We start from the raw sequence: 21,335 nt of genomic DNA on the forward strand, positions 1-21,335 counted from the left end.
TTTCTGTCAGACCATCTTTTAGTAAAATGATGTGCATTGCATTAACGGCTGGGTATCAGGAGAGGGCATTGGACTGCAACACAGCAGGGAATCAGATACAGGGCTTTTTGGTTATTGCAGGTGATTTATGTCTTGTATGCAATTCTTAGGTAGGGAGCCCTTCTACTACACAGGCCCAGCTTATGGATTGCTGCATAGTGGGGCTTATCTGACATTTTTAGTTAATGAATTTGATAGTGAGGGGAAGGAAAACCGCTACCTAGGCTACTACAATGGAAAATGGCAAAATGATAGTGATAAAGGTTTGTAAAAGCTGTTCTCCCGCCCAAAGGGAATAAGAACAAATGTATGAGACACTATGGGAATTGCTGCGATAACAAAATGAGAGTGCTAAAGAACAAAGAGCTGCTGCTGCACAACAGTGAAAGGATCCCGTTTCTGAGCAGCTCAGTGCAGGTTACACAAGGTTAAATTGCAGCTCTGTCATTGTCATTCATGCAGGCTGCAGTAATTTTTTCCCAGTAGTAGTTATAGTAAAGTAATATTTTTTAACATTGGATAAGTCTCTTTGAAGCTGGCACAATTAGCGGCTGTGGGAAATGAAGATCTCTGATTAACCACAATTAAAGTATGCTGTGATGTGGGTTATTTTGTAGGCCTTCCAAGTGACCTGACCTTGAACTGAAAGGCTGTATCAGTCAGCCTGACCAAAGCATGACGGGAACAAAACACTGCTGGTAAATACTTTTTATGTCTGCCAAGGAACACCGCAATATGCTTTTGTCAGTCCCAAATGAAAAATAAGGACACACAGCACTTTAGATGGATCATTGGCACGTGTGCAGCTCCATAATTTGCTTCCTATGCATTATTGTGCTGATTTGGTTATTGCTTTAGGGAAAGATGGACGTGTCCATCTATGTAACTCCATGGAGACAAAATAAAGGGTACACGAATACTTGTGTGCCAATTTACCACTCACACTTAAGAAGGGAGATGAAGCAAAGGACAGGCTCTCAGTTGTTTAGGGAACTTGGGCGTATTATTGAGTTACTGTGCTGAAGGGTGCCTTGCACATGAACAACAGCAGCTATCGGTGTGCTTTTACCTCACAGCAAGTTCAAGGTAACAGCCATTCACTTAAACCTTAATGAAAAAGCAATAGTCTCAGACTTTAATTACGAGTTAGGTGATGAGAATCATTTTATTGAGCAGAGTCATGCCACCCAGTCCCACTTTGTATCTCATGTTGCATTTAACCAGAGTTGAGAGAGAAATTACGTATTATTTTTACCGGTTCTGTGCTCAATGCTCATGTAATATTTGGCTTTTCTTTTGTTGCTCTAGTTCCCCAGTTTGAAACCAGCTGTAGCTATGTGAAGGCTACGCTTGAAGAGTTCTTGGCTTGGAGTTGTGGACAGCCTTCTTGCCTCTCTGGGCCATTCGGTTGTTATGAGTACTCCAAATATTGGGCTTACGCTGACTACAAATACATTGCCAGGATATTTGAAGACAAGCCAGAAATTTTCCAGGTAAAACATTAATATTATCTCTTCCTAGTTTAATCATTGCAAATTACCTAGTTTAGCTTCTGAAACCTCTACTGCTATCCCCTCTCTGCTCCTTTGGCCGTTTATTTTAAACTTTTGAAATAAAAGCTATTGGCTCTCAGGCTAATGGAGAACTAGTACCAATAGGCAGCCATCTAAAATTCTGGGCCTCCTTATATGCTTACAAACAGCACCACAAGTGACAAAAACAACTACCAGATTGGCAGCACTCCCCTTCCCACTTAGCCCAGCATCATGTGTGGACTGGGCAGGCTCGGGGAGCACCGGGTCACGTGTGTGACCTCTGCAGCCCTAAGTCGTTTCTCTCCTAAAATCGAGCCAGGTCATTGAAGTAATTGCAGGGACGCTGGGACAGAGGAGGACGGGAGGGGACATCCCCTGCTGCAGCCCGGCTCGGCCGGGTGGACGGCCTCACTCCCGAAGGTGTGACGGCGGGGCGGGAGCGGGGCGTGGATGTGACAGGCAGCCGGCCGGCCTGGCGTTTTGCAAACTGGCGGCCCTGCTGCTCCCCCAGATCCGCCTGGTACCCGAATTAACAGCTCCGCTCAGGAGAGAGGATTTGATGGCCTGGGTTCACTTGTAGCAACAAGGCCGTAACATGGTTTCGCTCTGTGTTTTGCTTCGTGGCTTGTTTTCTCAAGTAGCGCAGTTCCTTCCCGTAATATATTTAGATAAACTGTTTGCGAGAGGGAGGGATTCTGAGACTGCGGGATTATTATACCTTGATTGTCTGTGGAGGCAGTAAAATACATGAAGTAACCTGTCCATGGAAGTACATAATCTACGGTAATTTCCAAATGCAGTATTAGGACACTTACCTGGGGTATTTTCTTTTACTTTCTCCGTGTCTTATCTGCTATTTCAATGTATTGGTTCATCTACATTTGTGCTATTTCTCCTTGCAAATTGTTAGAGGACAAAATTAAGGATAGCTATACAAAAGGTGTATGTTTTCAAAAAATATAAAGAAAGAATAGTAAATGAAGCCTTATTCATTTCTATACTTTCAAACGTGAAGATGGAATCATAATTCCCTGCAAACACTGTGTCACTGGGATGACGGAGAATACGAACTGATAAGCCCCCTAGAATTAATTATTTCCTCAGAAAGCATTTCCCATGCTCCTTATATGTATTTTGTTCTTTTATACCAGTAAAATTAGTATTTTTCAGTGCTCAGTCTTTTTTCAGACTGTCTCCTTTCCTGTTGTTCTGTGGGTTGGAAGGTAAGGTTTGGGCACAGGGACCATCTTACCTTTCTTTCTCCCCTCCCTTCCTAAGCACACTGAAACACAACCAGGATCACATAAACTTGAGCTGCACGACTCTGATACTGGGTCATGTTGTTTGAACTAAGTTGGAAGCTCCAGGGATGTTTCAGGCTTCCCCAGATCTTTGAGTGACTTCGTCTCTCCGTGGTCCTTCCTTGGTTTTCTCTCTTTCTGCCTCAACAGACAGCATTTTCCTGTGTTTTATAGCACAAGGTAATAGCAGCTCAGAAGACCTGAATAGCCTGCTGCTTCATTCAGTCAATAAAAACACACTTGAAGGAAACCGCCTTCTTCCCCTTGTCCCCGTTCAAGAACAAAATTGAGGCTCCAGGAACTGCATTTCTGTGCAGGTGTCATACCACAACCTTGTCACCTGACCTATAACAAGGAACAGACTGTACTGCAATTTTAGAATAGACACACGTAATGGTTATGCCGTGGATTTTTTTTTAAGCAGAATCTGGGAAGGAAAAAGTCGATGGTGTTATGCAAGCAAATATGGCGTATGTCATCTGCCATTTTCACAGGCATGGGAATGAAATGCATCCGTCAGTTCCAGACTCATATGGCTTTTGAAACACTGCTACGCCATTTATACCAGCCAAAAGAGTCCTTTGTAGAAATTCTCTTCCATTCTTGTGTGAATTTGATGATAACCCCTTTTTTCTTTTTAGATTTTATTTAGATTTACATAAGGTGATTTGAAGGGGAAAAGAAGGCCAACTGCACTGTTATTTATAGTGATTAATAGGGCCATTTAGAAGTTGTTTGAAATTTAGATTGCACTGTTTATCATTTACAGCTGTGTGGGCTAAGGAATGATTCCATTATTCTAATCTATGAGCAGTATCTAGCGTCTTACATTTTTTGTTCAGTTGATATTTCATTACAGAATTTGAGATATAAATCAGAAGCAAGATATATGCGTGAAGTTTAAATAGAAATGAGACCTTTTAAAGTGACATACGGGTACAGATTAACTTCATTATAAGCAGCAAATGAAATAAATATAATTCACAAGTAATGTGCCATCTGTTATGGTTGGAACACCTTTTAGTGCAATTCTTCTTACTGTGGCTTTTTATTGTAGAAAAGGAACCCACTGTGACAAGATTTCAGTAATCCTACCAGTTCCTTTTCAGTTCATTGGTTAAAAACTATTTTACCCATAATCGCTTCAACTATTTACTACAGCTGCAGCATTTTCAAAAAGTTCTTTTAAATCTAATATTGATTATGTGTGCTTTCTTTCCACTTAAATTGTAACAAAATACAAAAACTATTTAAGTGTGAGATTAAAGTGTAGAGATGGTGTTACGCTTAACTTTATCACTGAAATAGTTGTATTGGATTTTAAATTTTATGGCTGCTGAAATCTATAGGAGCAACTTTTTCTTTTTGATTTTTTGCTGCCTTTGACAAATGTTTATATTACACTTCTGCATTTTTTTCAAATGATATCTTTAAAATCAATAACTCTGAAATTCAAAATCTTTAGCAACACCTAATTTTTGGGAAGGCTATCGCTCATTTTGAGGGTTTCCTGATACAGAGTCATGGTGAAGTCATCCTTATAGTAATGTCTAGTTGTAGTTTTCCTCATCCATAGATCTTAAAAAAGGGTAGTCATCCACCTGCCTGCAAGCAGCTAGCTTACATACTGAAATGAGGAGGCTAGACTCCTATTTTCTCTTTATAGACAGCAGAAAGAGAGAGGCTTTTCCAAGGCGTGACTGAGAGTGCTTTGAAAAGAGCAGGAGCCAAGCTTAAATTAGGTTCCTAAAGTTAGGTGATGTGAACGACCCCAAAGTGCTTTACTGAAACGGAACAAATACCGTTATCTTCCTTTTCAAGATGGGAAAAATAAAGCTCAGAGATGCAGTGATTTGCCCGAGACTATCAGGAAGGCAGGAATTGAATCTCTGTTTCCTAAGGGTCAGCCTGGGACTCCAGCCAAAAGGCACTAGTGTCTCTGGCCAGTATACTTCAAGGGCTTTCCAGTAAACAAATGATCAGGCCCTGCAGGTAGCAGGGTGAGCTATAGAAACGTGGGAAAGCTTTATTCAAGCTATACAGGGCCATCCTGCAAAACCCTCGAACTATCTGAAAAATACCTCACTGTCCCTCGTTCCGGCTGTCATCCCCAAGGGATTGCTTGTGGGAGGATCAATGGACTGGAAAGCTCCAGGATCCTGTTCATAACACGTGCATACCTGTTCTGTCCTTTCTCACCGTGTAATCGAGTTGTTTTAAGTTCACTGCCTCTGCAGTTGCAAAGGCAGGAGAAAAATGTGTCCATTAAATAATAAGAAACTTAAAAAACCTGGCGTACCACTGGGTCAGAGATGGGGTAAAGTCTGCGTTTCCAGAACACATGGAGAAAGCTGGGACAGGAGCAAAGAGAGGGCAAATATGCTACGTGGATTATCAAATTGGTTTGAAAAGGGAATAGGGATTTTTCCTTCCTTCTTTTCATTCCTTTTTTAAATGCCGTGTATCAGAATTTTTCTAAAAAAAATCCTGAGCTTGGGTGGATGGTTAAGAGCAGAGAAAGGAAAAAAAGAGTGTTTGAAAAGAAGCCACGTGTGGCCATGAGCAGTTGGGCAGTCCTTCTGTAGAGCAAACGGGAAACTTGAGTGATATGAAAGACTGGAGTCAGAGATCTGGGAGGCTGCGTAGTCAGACAGAAAAAGAAGAAAGTCAGCAGAAGAAATGCTACTAGAGAGGAGAATTTTGGAGAAGGGGGCACAGGCCATGCGTATGGGAACCCCGGCAAGGAGCAACCACTGCAGTGGATAAAGAGCGACTGAGCAGTGGAGGGAGAAGACAAGAGACTCAGAGAACTGAGGGTAGGATGTGAATCAGTTCAACAGCTTACATAAATAACCTTTTTATTGCTGTAGGATATAAGGTGGTCTGACTTTGGTTTTCCTGGAAGAAGTGGAAAAGAGAGCACGCTGTGGATTGGTTCTGAAGGAGCAAACACCCCCTGCCATTTGGACTCCTACGGCTGCAACTTAGTGTTGCAAGTACAAGGAAGGTAACAAATGCAGATACATACAACAAATACCGAAGAAAGTTATACTGTGCTATAAAGTTAGTTTTGGACTCTTGAGTATTAATTCTAGGTCCTGATTATTTTCGTTTTCTGAGCTCTCAGTGATTGAAGAGCATCCGAACTGTTCTATAGGAAATGGCAGAACTTCAGGGGGTGGGAGTTTGGCTGGGGCACGGAGGTAACACAATTTTATTTTCTCCTGTTTGAGGAAGATCTTTCCTGGTCTGTGTGTTATGTGGTCCAATAATAAACATTTTAATCTTCCAAGTAGTTATGAATCCAGGAATTTGGAATTAGGAGATAAAGAGTTAAAAATAAAAAGCCCAGAAACAAAATAGAAATAAACTACCTTAGACTTTTACGATATTCTCTGTGCAAGAGCTGCTAATAGCCTGCTAGAATTAATTTAAAAGGGGAACATCAGGATGGGAGCAGCCAGATGTGAGCAAAGTTGAAAGGGACACTTGAGGCTCCAAACTCATTTTGGAGCGTGTGGCTTTGTTGTTATATCTTTCTGCCTGTTTGCATGCTGTCTTTTTTGTTTCCCATTCTTTTTTTTCTCTTTTCCTTGCATATTGGCCTCAGGGGTTTTTTGTTATCTATTATTGCTGGAGTAACAAAACAAGTTGCCTGCATTTTTTAGGTTTGATAGTATATAGTGGAAGGAATAATTTGCCAGTGGGATTTTAATGTGATTAATTACTCTGACATTTTATAGAACAGTAAAATCGTGGTGGTCTTGTGATTAAGATGCAGGATTGGGAGTCAGGCATGCTGGCTTCTATGCTGGGCAGTGCCACAGGTTGACTGGCTTTAAGACCTGAGGCAAATGAATTTGTCGTCATCTTATCTGTAAAAAGGGTAACTGTTTAGCTCTCACGCAGGTTTTCATTCACGTTTATAAACAGCCTTAAGACCCTGGGTGAACATGCAGCAGAGACACTCTGGAAGCCCCCATCAGCATTGCGCTTTGCTGCAACCAGTCCTGTGGACTTCAGATCGCATCAGTAAGCATTATGCATTGAAGTCCAGACACTTAACTGTATTTAGGAGCCAGAAATCTCATTATAAAACATGAGACTTACATGCCTACATATCTTCTAAGTATCCACCTAAATACTGGATATACTAAATACGTACAGTAATCTGGCAGACCTGATACCTGCCCTGCCTCTTTGATCTCTACCTTCAGGTGTTGAGCTGAAGCCAGAGTTCCAGCATCATGTAGCAATTTTGCCTGCCTTCCCAGACACTTCCTTCCCCTCTGGTAGAACAAAATCTTTGTTCCTCTCAGGGAAAGAATAAGCCTAAAGCCTTTGCATGGCCTGAAAAGACAAAGTTGTTTTCCTCTTCAGAGCGAAGCCTATAAATAGATTGCAAACTTCCACAAGCTTGCGAATCCTGAGCAGAAAGATTCCCTTTTGAGACTCACAAACAAGACAGGCTTTGTAACAGAATATAAGCTTATGCTAAACTTAAATAGATTTGCCTTTGCAGGAGAACCAGGGACGACTCCTTAGCCCTCTGTTGCTATCTTGAATTTCCTCCTTGCATCCCTCGGGCTTTTTGATTTTTTGCTTCATGATATTGCTTTGTCATAAGCCTTCAGGATTAACCCATGAGCCTCCCAACCTAGTTATTCTCTGCCCCTTCAGAGGCTCTAGTTTGGAGGGCAAAACAAAGTTGCAATAGGGCTTGAGGTCAGGAGAACTTTTTTTTGTGCTTGCACCCAGCAGTAGCTTTGGTAATTACCAAAGAATGTCAGCGGCCGATGGCACTTCCATCTGTGCCGATCTCTGCAGTTCTGGCTATCCTGCTATTCCTGTCTCTTCTGTTTTTGTGCCATTTGGCTGCTTTTCTCCCGTTTTCAGATCTGTGACTTAGAACTGACAACCAGAAGCAGTAGGCAAAAAGAAAGAAGCGAGTACCAAGGAAAGGGACAAAAAGAAAAGGTCTTGCTAAAGTCTGAAACAAAGAGGAGAGCTGCTCAAATTGTCCAACTGTGCTGCAAAGTACTGCCTTTACTTTTCCATTGCTTAGTGCATGGGTCACTGTTGTACTGATTGCCCGGCACCTCTTAAATGTAATAAATTCTCCCTTTGTGTATTCCTTTCTGGTTATTTCCATCACCTAAAGTACTGCCATATAAAACTCCTATTTCTAAATTACATATGTACCTGCTAACATATTTCATTTATAGTACCCATAAAACTGGCACCACCAATTCTGGCATATTCTTTTTTTCTCCCTTTGATCTGGTCTGTGTAAATGAAATAGAAACATTAGCTCCTGAGGATGAGGTCGGTGTCTCAGCTCGGCCCCGCACTGCAGCGTGTTGACCCGCTTCTTTGCGCGTGTAGAGAGCAACCTGGAACACGAGTGCCCTCATGAGCAGAACCCTGTCCTGCTCCGTCTGGGCATTTAGTCACACCAGTGAGTTCTTAACCCCAGTGGCCCACGCAAGCCATGTTTTCATCCTGTGGTACTGGTAACACAAAAAAATACAGGTGTTTCAGGATGCTTATGTCTATGAATGTTTCTGGTTTTTATTTATGCCATCTGTGGCATAGGAGCATCAAGGTGAGTTTTACTAAGAATGAGGGGTTTGCGACTAACAGCCAAGTAAGTACTGTAGGTGAAGATAGGAGACAGAAGATCATGTCCATACCCCTTTACCGTTACCATTGTAAACACACAACGCCCTCCTTTTAAAACAAACATGGGTACAGCAGCTATTCATTCAGTGAATGAAAGTACATTGTCTCTAACAAAACTATTTCCATTGGTTTATAGAGCAATTTTTAATCCTCTGAGCATCTGTAAATGCTGCATTTTGCTCTGTAAAAGGGAGGAAGGAGGAACCAGATGGAAGAGCTTTTTTTTTTTAATTTTATTTTATCTGCCTTTTAAAAATAATTTGTGAGAAGCTGTAAATCTTTTCAGTTAAAAAATTAAAGAGTGGAATATTTTAAAATGCTTTTAGGAGACAGCCTGTAAGCACTGCCTGTGTTCTCACTGCGTAGGAGATTCACACAGCGAGGCAGATTTATGTTTTATTGAAAACCTTGCTACTGCCTTTAGTTCTTTGCTGTAACTGACATGCACTCAATACATTTTTATCTTCTCTCTATTTTCAGGAAGAGATGGCACCTCTTCCCACCTGGTGACACCAGTTTCCTTTATCCCACCAGGATCCCTTATGAGGAATCCAGCATATTCAGCAAAGTTAACATTGCCAACCCTGATCTGAAACGCTTTCCCGAGTTTAGGAACACAACAGCCCATGTGGTTACACTCAGTCCAGGACAGGTACCATTCACATACGAGCTTTACATTACTTTAAAGTTTCTAGTAAATTATTTAGCTGGCTAATTAAGGGCTAGGAAAACTTAACAAATTGACTGTGGAACTTCCCTCTCGCTACAGTCTGCTCTCAGGCTTGATACATTTCTCTCAGCATGGGAACTTTCTTTGCTCACAGTTATTTTACTAGCCTTTTTTGTACAAAAGCCACAAACATTCGGAGAGTTAGTTCAATCGGCTGCCCGATTCCATTGCAGTTCTTGCAATCACCCGCAATTTGTCTGATTTAAAACTTTCTTGAACAGTACTCCAACCTGTCTACTCTGAAACCAGTATGTTCTATAAAATGTGTTTGATTAATGAGCGCGTAGAGCCAGCAAAGGAACTCATATTTTGATAGTGAATAACCTTCACCAGGGAACATTGGCCCAACTTGTTGCTTTAATAGCGGAGTATTATAATGATAATACTTGCATTTAGAGCACACACCATCCAGAGGTTTCACGGTGCTTTACAAGGATGTGAGGATATTATTAACCCTGTTTTACTGAGAAAGTTCAGTTGTAAGTACCTGCCTTATAGTCACACAGGCAGTCAGCAGCGGTATGAGAGTAGGGCTCAGGACTCTTAATTCCTAGTCTTCTGCTGTAAATAGCGTCCTCCTTTATTTAATCAACATGGTCTGTATTTGGAGTCTGAATTACCCTTTTTCATTTGTTCAGCAGTGCATATCTTTGTAAAGCACCCCTGCGCATCTCAAACTGTCAGGCCTTTCCAAAGGAATTTTGCAATGTTCATTGTTCCGACTGCTTAAAATGGTGGAGTTGCCGCTTGTAGCGCCTTTTCACCCTTCTCCTACCAGATGTTGTCACCTCTTTTGACCTGCCAACTCAGTGACTTGTACGAGTGCTCCCTTGCCCCTATCTGGCAAACCCAGCTGCCTTCAACAATTGAAAGAACGGATTTTTGCTAATCCAACTAATTTTGAGGAGGCAGGGTGAGGAGCGCTCCTGTGAACTGGTGAGATGACAGACTGGAGCAGGATAGTAGTTTCCAACAAGAATTTAAAGCATAAAGAACAAATTTTTATTTTATCAATAAAATTTTATTTTGTTGATAAAAATGCCATATCCATTCAGTACTGCATTATCCATGTTCCCCAACACTATTTCAATTTATAATCTCCTTTGGAATGATCAAGTATGGTAGTAAACCTTTAATATGATCTTGATTTTAATTAGGCTTAAAGCAATTACAAGTTAATCTTGCTAGGAATAAAGATCCTGGGCCAGCTCAGTAATACAAGTTGTCTCCATTGCCGTGAAGGAAATACTGTTTGGATTTCTGGGGAGAAAGTAATGTAGAGGCAATGATGGAGCATTGAGTATTGCCTTTATCCATTTTATCAGCGCCTTTTGGGTGGTCCTTTCCAGCACCTCATCCAGAAGCTTATGGGGCAGGTGGCTGGGGACTGCTGCCATTTGATGGAGAGGAAAGAATGACCTAGAAGAACTCCTTTGTTAATAAGGGAGAGGATCCCTGAATAATAACAGTCTGGATACGTGCTTAGCAGTGGTTTTCGTGTAGAATTAATACAATTACTGCAGAATTTGCAGCCAGCTTTATTTTGTGATAATACATAGCATCTCCACTCCTTCCCAGAGGGTACGCAGAACATTTTGGATTAGATATTGTAAAAATAAAGGGTTGAAAAATAAAGACAAAAGTGTTCTTATTCAGGAGAGCAAAGGCATGTAGGGTGAGTGCAGCTTTAAGTATCAAAAACTTCATGTGTCTAATGCCACCTTCTGGTCGTTGTTTGTTACAAGCCATTTTTCTACACCTATTTAAGGCTTTAAAGCAGAATTCCTTCCTATAACATTGTACCAATGCACAATGCGTACTTCGATTGCATCCTTTGTGCCCTTTCACTGTATTGTTCAGAGGTGAATCTCTGTTATGAATTTAGGTAGTTGGCTGAGACTTCAGGTTTTATAAGGTTTCATCCTGTACTTGACCAGTGGCTGTGGGCTGAATTTCCACAGAGATCTTAATACAGTTTCTGGTTATACATTAGTGATTTGTTCTCGATACAAATTATGATAACATTTAGATATCTAACTTATTTAAATAGGTAGCTGAGTAGTTTTAGGGTTTGCAGCTGCACACGACTATATCCATAAAGTTACAAGTTCAAGTTGTATCACACAAATGTAGGGGCTCCTTATAAATATTTGGACCTGGTCACCTATGTGATGGTTGCAAGGCTGAGTGGTAGGTATGGAGCAGGATGATGACTGCTGGTGGATTTGTGCTCACTGAACTAGTGAGTTTTCAGCCAAAGCATTAGTATTTTGTTTTATTTGTTCATAAATTCTGCAATATTTCTAGTAACACCTTGATTGTTTTAACAAATATACAAATACTGCTTAAAAGATCACAAATGGGGCAAAACATGTCTGTTCTAGTATCTTCCAGCCCACACTCTGGGACAAGTGTTAAGAGAGTTAGGGTAAGATCTGCTATCCTCAACTTAAACCCCGTCCAGGACAGATGTCCTGTCTGCCATCAGTGGGAAGAACCTGGCACCTCTACAAGGCGATTCATCCTCCCTGTCTTACACAATTACAGTCTTGCAGGAACATTCATTCCATCTTGTCCTTCAGTACAGGCTATAAAAGAAGCCTACACATATAGGCTTACCTTTTTTGATGATTAAAAATAGGAGAGATGAATCCCACCTGAAAAGGCTACAAAAAGCTGAGACGCTATACAATACAAAATCACTGATCATTCTTTCCTCTGCCCCACTTCTCACCAGCTTATTCCTTCCTTCCTGCTCGCTAATGTAATTGTTCTTAATCCTTCTTCCTCTTAATCCATATCCAAATAACTAGACAATGGTAAAAAGACGAGAAAGCGCATCTCCGCTTGTCTGAAGGTAGACACATGAGGCTCCACACACCTGACCTCCTAGTGGAGAGCAAGCACCTTGTACACTGGGCTCCCATGAGCAATGCCATTCCCTCTCACGCTACCCCAGACAGGAGGGGTAGTGGACACCAGGACCCGTGCTGCTAGAGGCAGCTCTCAGCTGCCTGCTGCCTGCTCTCCTGCTTCCTAGCCCTGTGTCCCAGGTGCAGCCTGGAGCCAGAGGAGCTGCAGTGCAGCTCTAGACACCAGAGGTGCAAGGGGAGGCCTAACTGAGCTAGTCTCAGAGGCACATCGAGTCCGAGAAGGATGCTCCCTTCCAGCCTTGAAAAACATTGTCACAGTGTGGGAAGAGTGATGTAAAAATGATCAACATTATTGCTTACTGTCTCTCACTGTGATCTGCTGCTCAGAAGCTCTCCTCCCCTGCTTTTCTTGCCTGCCTTCTGAAAGTCTAAAGAAACACGTCTCAAAGTCAGTCTGCATCCACAACTACAGTTATCACTAAGTTCCTGCATAGAGCTGCAAGGTTTTCTCTTTCTGTTCTCCTGCTGCAGTATCTAACACACCATGGGATCCTGCTTGGCAGCCAGAGCTCACAACAGTGCAGGCAGACCTCTGATTTCTAACCCAACCCTGAGCAAGCGGAAATCTTCGTGAAGTCAGGCAGGGATTTCCCTATGTGCCACCTTTAAAGAAAAGGGGTGAGAACTTCAGATTGGGCTTAAAGTGGGGAGCAGCAGAACAGACAGTCTCAATAATCAAGAAAAGTAAAAACAAAAAGGTGATGTAGTAAGTCAGGAAATGCAGTAATTCAAATTTTTTAAAAGGCAATAAAATGTTCCAGTTCGAAGTATATAAAATACTTTTTAAAAGGGTTTGCAGTGGGAAAATGCTTTTGTCGGAAAAGAGTTTTACTGATTTTAGTAGAAGAGAATTCAGAGTTGTCCGCAGCATTATGCATAGTAGATAGCTGATAATTCTATTTTGGGGAAGGAAGAGGGAATTTCCATGTGGGAGGCTACAGAGCTGGCCCCGAATCGCTCCATAGGTAAGGCTCTGTTCAACATGGCAGACAGCCCAGCTCATCCTCTAGATACCAGAATTATCATCTCCATCACAGAAGAGACAGAGAATCTGGTGATGAAAACACCAGTCAGCCTGTAACACACGGAGAACCCCACAAGTGCACAAAAAGTCGAGCAAACCAAAGGTGAAAGCTGCCAGTTCCTGACTCTACTTTTCCACCTCTTCCCTGAGCTTCCCCCAGTCCCTCGCCTGGATCCCTATGGACACAGCATGGTAACAGCCCCATTCCCTTCCTGTTCCCTTCCAGGACTGTGTCTGCATTTCTGCTGTCGGGGGCCCTGGGCGCTCCGTTTCGGTGGGTAGGAGGCAGGGTAAGAAGCACCTTCCTAGCACCAGGGCAGCCAGGCACCGGCTGGGACTGGGGCATGGGCTGGGGTGGCAGCACTGCCATGGAGTCCTCACATGGTCCTCCCACAGAGTTGGCTATGCGTTTATTTATTTTCTTTTATTTTTCATTGCCAGGGTTGCAACAGCTCTGGGATTTGCTTAGGTCCCCCCACAACCCCCCTCTTTTTCTTCCCATCACACTGGCGTTCTTTGGTGCTTCCTTTTCTTGCGCATTTACCCAAATATCTTTTCCCAGTGAGCAAGAATTTCTTGGTATAATATTTCACGTCAGGGTATGCCCTCTTTTTGAGGCAATTCCACCTTTGCCCTACATTTGCACTGTATCGAGTTAATCGTGTCCGTTGAGAATTTAAACCTGTTCTGTTCTCTGTGCTGTACAAGTCTTCAGCATTGCTCCACTTGCTCTCCCAACTGTTCTCTTTGTTTCTTTCCTCCTGTAACAGACTAGAATTTCATTTTGTCGTTTCTGGAATTTCTGTCCTACTTTGAATTCATCTGCTATGTTTGCCTATCACTAGCCTAAATATTAAAATTATCTGATTGGTTGCTGTTTAGATCAGTATCTCCCCAGCCCACAAAGCTAGATATATTCCATAGAAAGCAGACTAACACAAAATTAGCTTGGAATAGTTCTGTCTTGCTTTTGCACTTTACATTTTCCCTGTAAAATGTTTGCTGCATTTTTGTGTGTGTGTGTTATTTCACTGTGGTTTACTTTTACATTTCCTATTGAAATATAATTTCAAACGTAGCTAAGTCTGTGTCCCATATTTATAAACATACAGAAGTCTGCTTTATTTTATTGTGGAATTGATAGTTGGAGTGGGGGGTGGGTTGGGTTTTTGTGTTGGTTTTGTTGTGGGGTTTTTTTGCTTCTAGTTTGCAAACCTATAAGAATACTAGTTTGTAAAGGTAGAAGAATTCTACTCTACTTCTCTCTTTGCTGGATTATTTTTTTGGTCTTCTGTTAGTTCTGCTGCTCCCTTGCCAGCTGTATTTTTTGGTTTTAATTACTTTTTTTCCATTTCTTCATCTTCGTTTTAGTCCATTTGCTTTTTGATAGTTTCAATGTTCTTGCTGCCATAAATCCATATTTTAACAAGCATAAGCTTGCTCAAAAATAAAGAGGGAGAGGGCAAGTATCTTTATGGTACCTGTTTTGCCTCTGAGTCACAGCTCTCTAGCTCCTCTATAAATTGCATCAGCAAACAGTGCCAGCTGAAGAAATACACAACTTTGCAGTTATTATCCTTAACCTGCTGGCAAGTGAAATCTGATTAGTCTCTCCAAAGACCAAGTTCCTCCTCTTTGGTTTGAAAAGACTGGACTTGCTTTTGTTCCCTTGCTACATACTCCCTCTGCACCATACCCCAATTCCCTAGTGTCTTCATCCACTTCTCCAGCATGTTGCAAGCTCACTCTTCCTACGCAAGTCCCGCAGTAAGGACCCCGTTGTTGGAAACGGCTTCTTACTCCAGAAGCTGTGCCGCCTTCTGCTGTACACCAAAATTTTCCAGGCTTCATCATTGTACCCTGTCATTTAGACGGCACCCAGGTTCTTTAACAGAGCGCAACGTAAGCTCCCCTATAGAGCAGATGAGTGGTTTTTGTATGATTCTGCTGTCAGTGAAACATGGGCAACCACTTGCTAACAGATAAGCCCATTGCAGCTAATGCAATAGCACTTTTCATTTAAAGTGTAGGTTTCTGTGACAAAAGCACCACTCAAACTTGTTCTGTGTAGAAAACATGTTTTGGCTTCAGTCTGTGTAGGGTTTCGTACACTTTTAGATGTCAGGAATAACTAATTGGTGGTATTTTTTAAATAATGGCCCTCCACAGACTGTGGAGGGGGAAGGAACACAGACTGTGTTCCCTCTCTGTTTTGTATGCTGTACTGGATTAAAGTACAATTTCCAAATGTTTTTGACCTTTAGAGAGCCAATGCTTTTTTTATTCGACTTAAATTGAAAACTGTGGAGAACATTTTGTCCTGTGGCCCAAAAATGACTCTGCTCTGACTGTCCTGTAATTTCCAAGTGTCTGAATGTCCAAGTGTTTGCAGGACTAGGGCCGCAGTCATTGTTCCCTACACAGACATTTTTTCATTAGCCGTGTTTTGATATAATGAAGCACAGCGCTATCTAGGTAGCAGAACATTCTTTTAAGTAATTTGTGTCTACCAAGAAAAAGAATTGTCTGCAATTCAGATACAGATCATTGCTTCACTTTCTCCATTCTGAAGTGTGTGTTTTTATCCATTCTGACCATTTTTATTCCCTGTCAAAACCATCTTTTATGCTTTTCTTGATAGCTCCATGTTAATCTAATGTTCAGTAATCTGTAAAGCTTGTACTATATCATCAAAACAACGTTAAGGTCTTTGTACCATAAAAGCCATGGGTTAGAATCAATTTTATGTCACAGCTATCATCCTGATATAGTTGGAAAGCTCTGATCTAAACTGGATTGTCATGATTTCTGGGACACCTTCTTTTAAAAGCCTATCTACTAAAAGTGACAAGTTTAATACTGGTGAGTATTTACCAGAATTAAAGCTACATATTGTTAATCATCTAGATGAGCATTGGAATACCTGCTTTTTGGGGAAGCCAGCTGGCAGTCCTTCTAAAGGAACTGGGAATTCTGCTCAGTTGGAGAGTCTACAAAAGAATTCCTGCTTGGCTGAGACTTTCTTCAAAGCCCTGCTCTACTGCTACACCAGCTGCACTCCCTTTCTACAGCCAGACCTTGCTTACCTAGAACAGTTCTAAGGTTACAATCCTCCTTCACATGAGAAGGACTTTGGATGAGAGGTAGTTCTGGATCATGTCTACTTCTTATATAGTAATATTGATACAATGGGAGGAGAGAGTGGGCATTTAAGTCTTGAGGAAAGGCTCTTTCTTCTAAAGAGATAAAGATCACCACCCACCTCTATTCCTTGCCTCATTCTGCCTCTGCATCCCACATCACCTTAATTACAACACCTTATCTTTCTTCAAGCCTCTACTAGTACCCTAATGCAATGTCTCTGATTCCAGGTCCTGCTCGTTCCAAGGCACTGGTGGCACTATGTGGAATCCATTGACCCCATCACTGTCAGCATAAACTCTTGGATTGAACTGGTATCTTCCTTTTTATGTCATGGTGATGTAGCTCTTCCATGTTTGCATATATTATAAAGAGTAGGAAAGCTGACACAAATAATCTTGTCCCTCATGAGACACTTTTAAGCAGTTTCAATGGTGCTTACATTTACATAGCATCTTTTATCCTCAGGATCCCAGAAAACTTTGCAGACTTACATGTTCTACTAGCATCATTTGTCACCCACCACTAAAATGCAGCCATGCTTTGCCATTCAATTCAAGGTTTTTGCTCGAGAAAGCAACAACATTCAATTCAAGGTTTTTGCTCGAGAAAGTGGGGGGGAGAAAAAAGAAGCATCTCTAGCAAGAAAACAGTGAAAAGAATATGACCTTAGCAGAGAAATGATGCCACTCAGAACTCAAGCTTGCGTTTCCTACTTAGCTGCATTGAGAAGGAACTTTTGTAAGGATCAAGGCTGAGGAATTTTCTCCCTTGCCTGCCAGGTTCAGCCCTATTGGGTGTGCTCTATTCAGAGACTGGTGAGGAAAGAGCCCTTAGGGATACAGTTTTTCCTGAAGAACCTTCCAAGGTTCCAGATCTGAAGCGCCAATTCAGCAGAAATCACATGCAAGTTTACCTCAATCAGGCAAACAATTAAACACAAGCTAAACTTTTCACGTCCAGTTTCTTATGGACTAGCTAGCTTTGTGCTGAATAGGGGATGACAATACAGCAGCTTCACCTCAAGCACATGCTTACATGCAAAGCTAAATTAGAATTTAAATCAGATTAATGTGATAGGAAGGGGGTGGCAGAGGATTTTTGAATTTTCGTTTCTCTGTGATAGTTTTCATTTGCCTGGAGTTGGATTTTCTCAAGTACTTAATTAATTTTCTTTTCCCCAGGCTTTGATTTTCTTGCTCATGTTAACCAGTATGTATGGGATGGTTCCAGGGATATCATCTCAATGCTCCAGAAGGTTTTCTGATTCAAATTACTTTATCATTAATCCTAGCTTAATATAAAAAAGACCCTTTGAAATGGCCTGTGAAAGTTGCCTCACTAAAATACTTATTGCTTGCCTTTTTTTTTTTTAAAAAAAAAAAAACCAACCTTTATTAGGCTGGAAATCTGCAGGGGAATGAACACATGCATTCAACTGCTCTTCAAAGACTACACAATACATTTCTTATACCAACATCAAACCAAGCATTTGCAGAGTAGAGGAACTCACTTGGGTGTTACACTCATGGAGAAATTTTCCAGATGAGACTATGTATTTAGAAAGGACAGGAGGCCAACAGCCCATAGAGTTCTTATATAGCCTGAAGTATAGTCAGGCTGTGTCCGGTGCCAGAGAAAGCACCAACAATGTTTTAGAGCATCCATTTAAACCTGCCTTAAATTTGAGCAGCCTTTGAGGTAATTCAGAGGAACTGGCTCTGTGCCCCATGCTTGAAAAGACCCTGATGTCAACACACACACTTGTGCCCTAAGCTGTGCCTCACAGATTGTCCCCCTCTGGAGGAGCAGGTCAGGACTGGATCAGTTGTGCCAGGCTGGTAACTCCCATGTTGCTGGGTGGTGCGTTAGTTATAGCATTTCTAGCTGTTCTTATGTGCTGCAAGAAAAAAAAAAAATAGTGGAGCTAAACTCCGTGGCCTTTCTGGTCATAAAGGTCTTGCAGAAGTCACCAAGATCTTGTTTGGTGACAGCGAGAGCAGGTAGTTGTATATGGCATCACGCTGATGAACGACAGAGACACTCCCCCTCCCCAAATATCAAAAGCTGCCATAAACAAGTGTCGCTATTGCAACCCAGGTGAAAGTTCCTTACAGAAATTATGCCTACAGCTGATGATGGCAGCGCTGTTCGGTGTTGGGCAATCCATCTATAAAAATAAACTCTGACATGGATGCTAAAAGACAATACTGAGAACACTTCTGCTACCAAATCAAGCAGTTCTTGCTTGCAGCTGTTACCAGCTGCTTTCATATTAACAGATGTGAATCATGCCAACATTTATAGTCCTAGTGAAACCATTAACTATATTGGCAAGACTTTAGAGTAGAAGTTTAATTTGTTTTCAGCTGGATGTGAGCTACTCCAAAGTATTCCTTGCTTCCTAACATAGCAATCAGTACAACCCTGTTATTCAGCAGACCAGGATGAATACCAAGAGTGCAACACCTTAAATCATTTCCGCATGTAGATACCAAACTCTGTGTTTTGGGTGTTGTTATACGAGGCCACTAATAAGCCAAGTATCCAAAGCCACAGAATGCTAAGAGCACTTCCCCCTGCTTCTATCCCAAATTCTGCTCAGGGTTCCGGGATGAATTACTGCCTTCAACACTCATACCAGCGAGGTGCGTGGTTTGCTTGACGTGTTCCCCAAAGCCACAATTAGGCAGTTCGGGGCTGTGGGTTGACAAGGTTACATCTTTATTCTAAAACTTGTATGTCTAAGCATCTCAATGAAAGCAAATTGACGTATCCATTCCTAGGCACTTGTAATTGAAATAACTATACCACCCATCTTGTTTGGAGCCTTACTGTCTCCTTCCACATACCCTTCCCTTCCACATACAAGAAATTCAGTTAAGTAAGAAAGAAAGCTTAAAAAGATCCTTTAAAGTTTTGTTTAGTTATCCTAAACTAGCTACTACCCAGCTGCATGAGGGGATGATGCAGCAAGTGAAGGGCCAAAACAAAGAACCAGTTACTAACTTAGTATTTACTTTTGCAGGAGTGCTTTCAGAGGAAACATGTTTTTCCTTCTGCTTATGTTTAAAACTGCAGCAGTATGTCAGCTACTGTTATATGATAAAATATTTCCTGAATTTCCTTAAGACTCACTTTTGTGCCTCTGTAGCCCCCAGATAGTTGCTGCCTTGCTGTAACATCCTGTGTGTTTTAAATACTTAAATTAGACATAATGTGTAGATATATAAAATTTGGTATGTACTTTCATGGTCCTTCTAGTCCTAAAGAGCTATGTAAATGCATACATTAATTAAATGCTAACATTGCATTGTAATTTCAAGCACCAGATTCAATTAAGAGAACACTAGTAAGGAAAAAAATTACATACACACACACACAAATTATTTTTTGCAAATCCTTATTCAGATGAGTAGTCACACCAAACCCTGTGCTGTTACTCATGTCGGGGCTGTACGCATATGTAGGAGCATCGGAAGTCTGAAGCCTTGCACTGAGTTCGCATACATGAGTATGGCTTTCAGACTAAGGCCATCCATTTAGTTCTTCCCAAGAACTTGCCCGTTTCTGCAGAGACCGAAGTGCCAACCTATCTCCAAACACTTTCTCTTCCCTTGAGGCAGGATGCAGATCATGAAGCCCGTGTAGAAGAAGCAATAACTCGAATGCTGGTATGTGCCATAAAAACAGCAGAAAATCCCAGTGATGGAGATCTCTGGCTAAATCCCACAGAGGTAAGCCCTCTCTTGCTCCCGTTATAGCAGTGATAATAGAGAATTACTGACATTTTGCTTAGCTCCCCCTGAGTCTTTTTGCTGCCTGAGAAAAAGAATTTAAAATTCCTTCCCTGCCTGTAGCAAAAGTAATTCATGGAAGATAATCATGCAACACTGAATTGAAACATATTTCCTTTTAACTGAGTGTATCCTGGGTGTTTTCTTAGGTTGAGGCAACATCCCATGAAATCAATCTTCAGTACCTGAATAAAGCAGTGTCTGCATATTTCGAGCATCAAAAGGCAAGTGTGTCAGAGCAGGCACGTCCCGGCAGCACTGGCGCAGAGCAAAGGACAAGCACCTCGTGCAAGAGGAAGAAAAGGGAAGTTGGCTGTGAACCAGAGGGCTGCAGATTACTAACCCATGAATTTGGCTTTTCAACATTTAAAGCAGAAAAGTTGCAGAAAGTACCTTTTGGGCCTCATCTTATTCAAGTTTTACCACAGTCTCAAGAAACAAGCTCGATGGGAGCGGTGGCAGTTGAAAGTGATGGTAGAGATCTTCTCCATGAAAATGAAGGAGGACATTTTGGAAAATTACACTGCACCAGGAAGCAGTTGGTAATGAGTAGTGACTGTGAAACACCTGCACATCAAATGGATTCAGACGGCAGTCCAAATGCCTCACAAACAGCCCTTTCTACCAATGATTTGCTAGACTGTTTGGTTAATCCGCATGTCATCAGTTTAGTGGCTCAGCTGCTGCTGGAGAGAACAAGAGTTTAGTGCTGGAGTGCTTTATCGTTTCTGAAATAAAGAAATCAAATGGCAGCCTTGTTCTGCGTGTTTAAGCTCAGTAATAATTGAATGTTTCATTTCAAATAATTTTTAGGTACAGACAGACACAGTTAATGGTTAAGTAGCAGATTGAAGTTGAGCTGAAAGAAGAGTAACTGGTTAATGATGGCTGGGAAAAGGAAGGTATGTGTAGTCAGAGAGCTCCTCGGTGTTACGAACAAAACAGAGCATACACAGTTATAATCCCACCTTGTTGTGTGGATGGGATCTTTAAAATGTTCTGTTTCTTGGAGCATCAGCTGGGGACAGCTGTGCAGAAACAAGCAAGCTCTGCATTTCAGGTGGTAACAGCATGGGCTGCAATTCCTCCTGGATTGTTTGCTAGACCTAAAATGCCAGAAGGGGGTGTGTCATGTTTTTGCGGGGGTTTCTTG

At 41.6% G+C, this 21,335-nt stretch overlaps 1 protein-coding gene across 1 annotated transcript in view; it reads left to right on the top strand.

Moving 5' to 3' along the window:
* Positions 1–20,934, top strand: part of HSPBAP1 (HSPB1 associated protein 1) — a 37,880-nt gene extending 16,946 nt beyond the window's left edge. The window contains exons 3-8 of the mRNA XM_075152868.1: positions 1,348–1,532; positions 5,746–5,882; positions 9,038–9,209; positions 16,616–16,699; positions 20,012–20,122; positions 20,332–20,934. Of these exons, the coding sequence (XP_075008969.1) occupies positions 1,348–1,532; positions 5,746–5,882; positions 9,038–9,209; positions 16,616–16,699; positions 20,012–20,122; positions 20,332–20,889 (1,247 nt within the window). The 3' untranslated portion in view covers positions 20,890–20,934. The remainder of the gene's footprint in view (positions 1–1,347; positions 1,533–5,745; positions 5,883–9,037; positions 9,210–16,615; positions 16,700–20,011; positions 20,123–20,331) is intronic.
* The last annotated feature ends 401 nt before the right edge of the window (positions 20,935–21,335 follow it).

The sequence above is a fragment of the Calonectris borealis genome, chromosome 6 (genome assembly GCF_964195595.1).
Source record: "Calonectris borealis chromosome 6, bCalBor7.hap1.2, whole genome shotgun sequence".
NCBI classification, from domain to species: domain Eukaryota; kingdom Metazoa; phylum Chordata; class Aves; order Procellariiformes; family Procellariidae; genus Calonectris; species Calonectris borealis.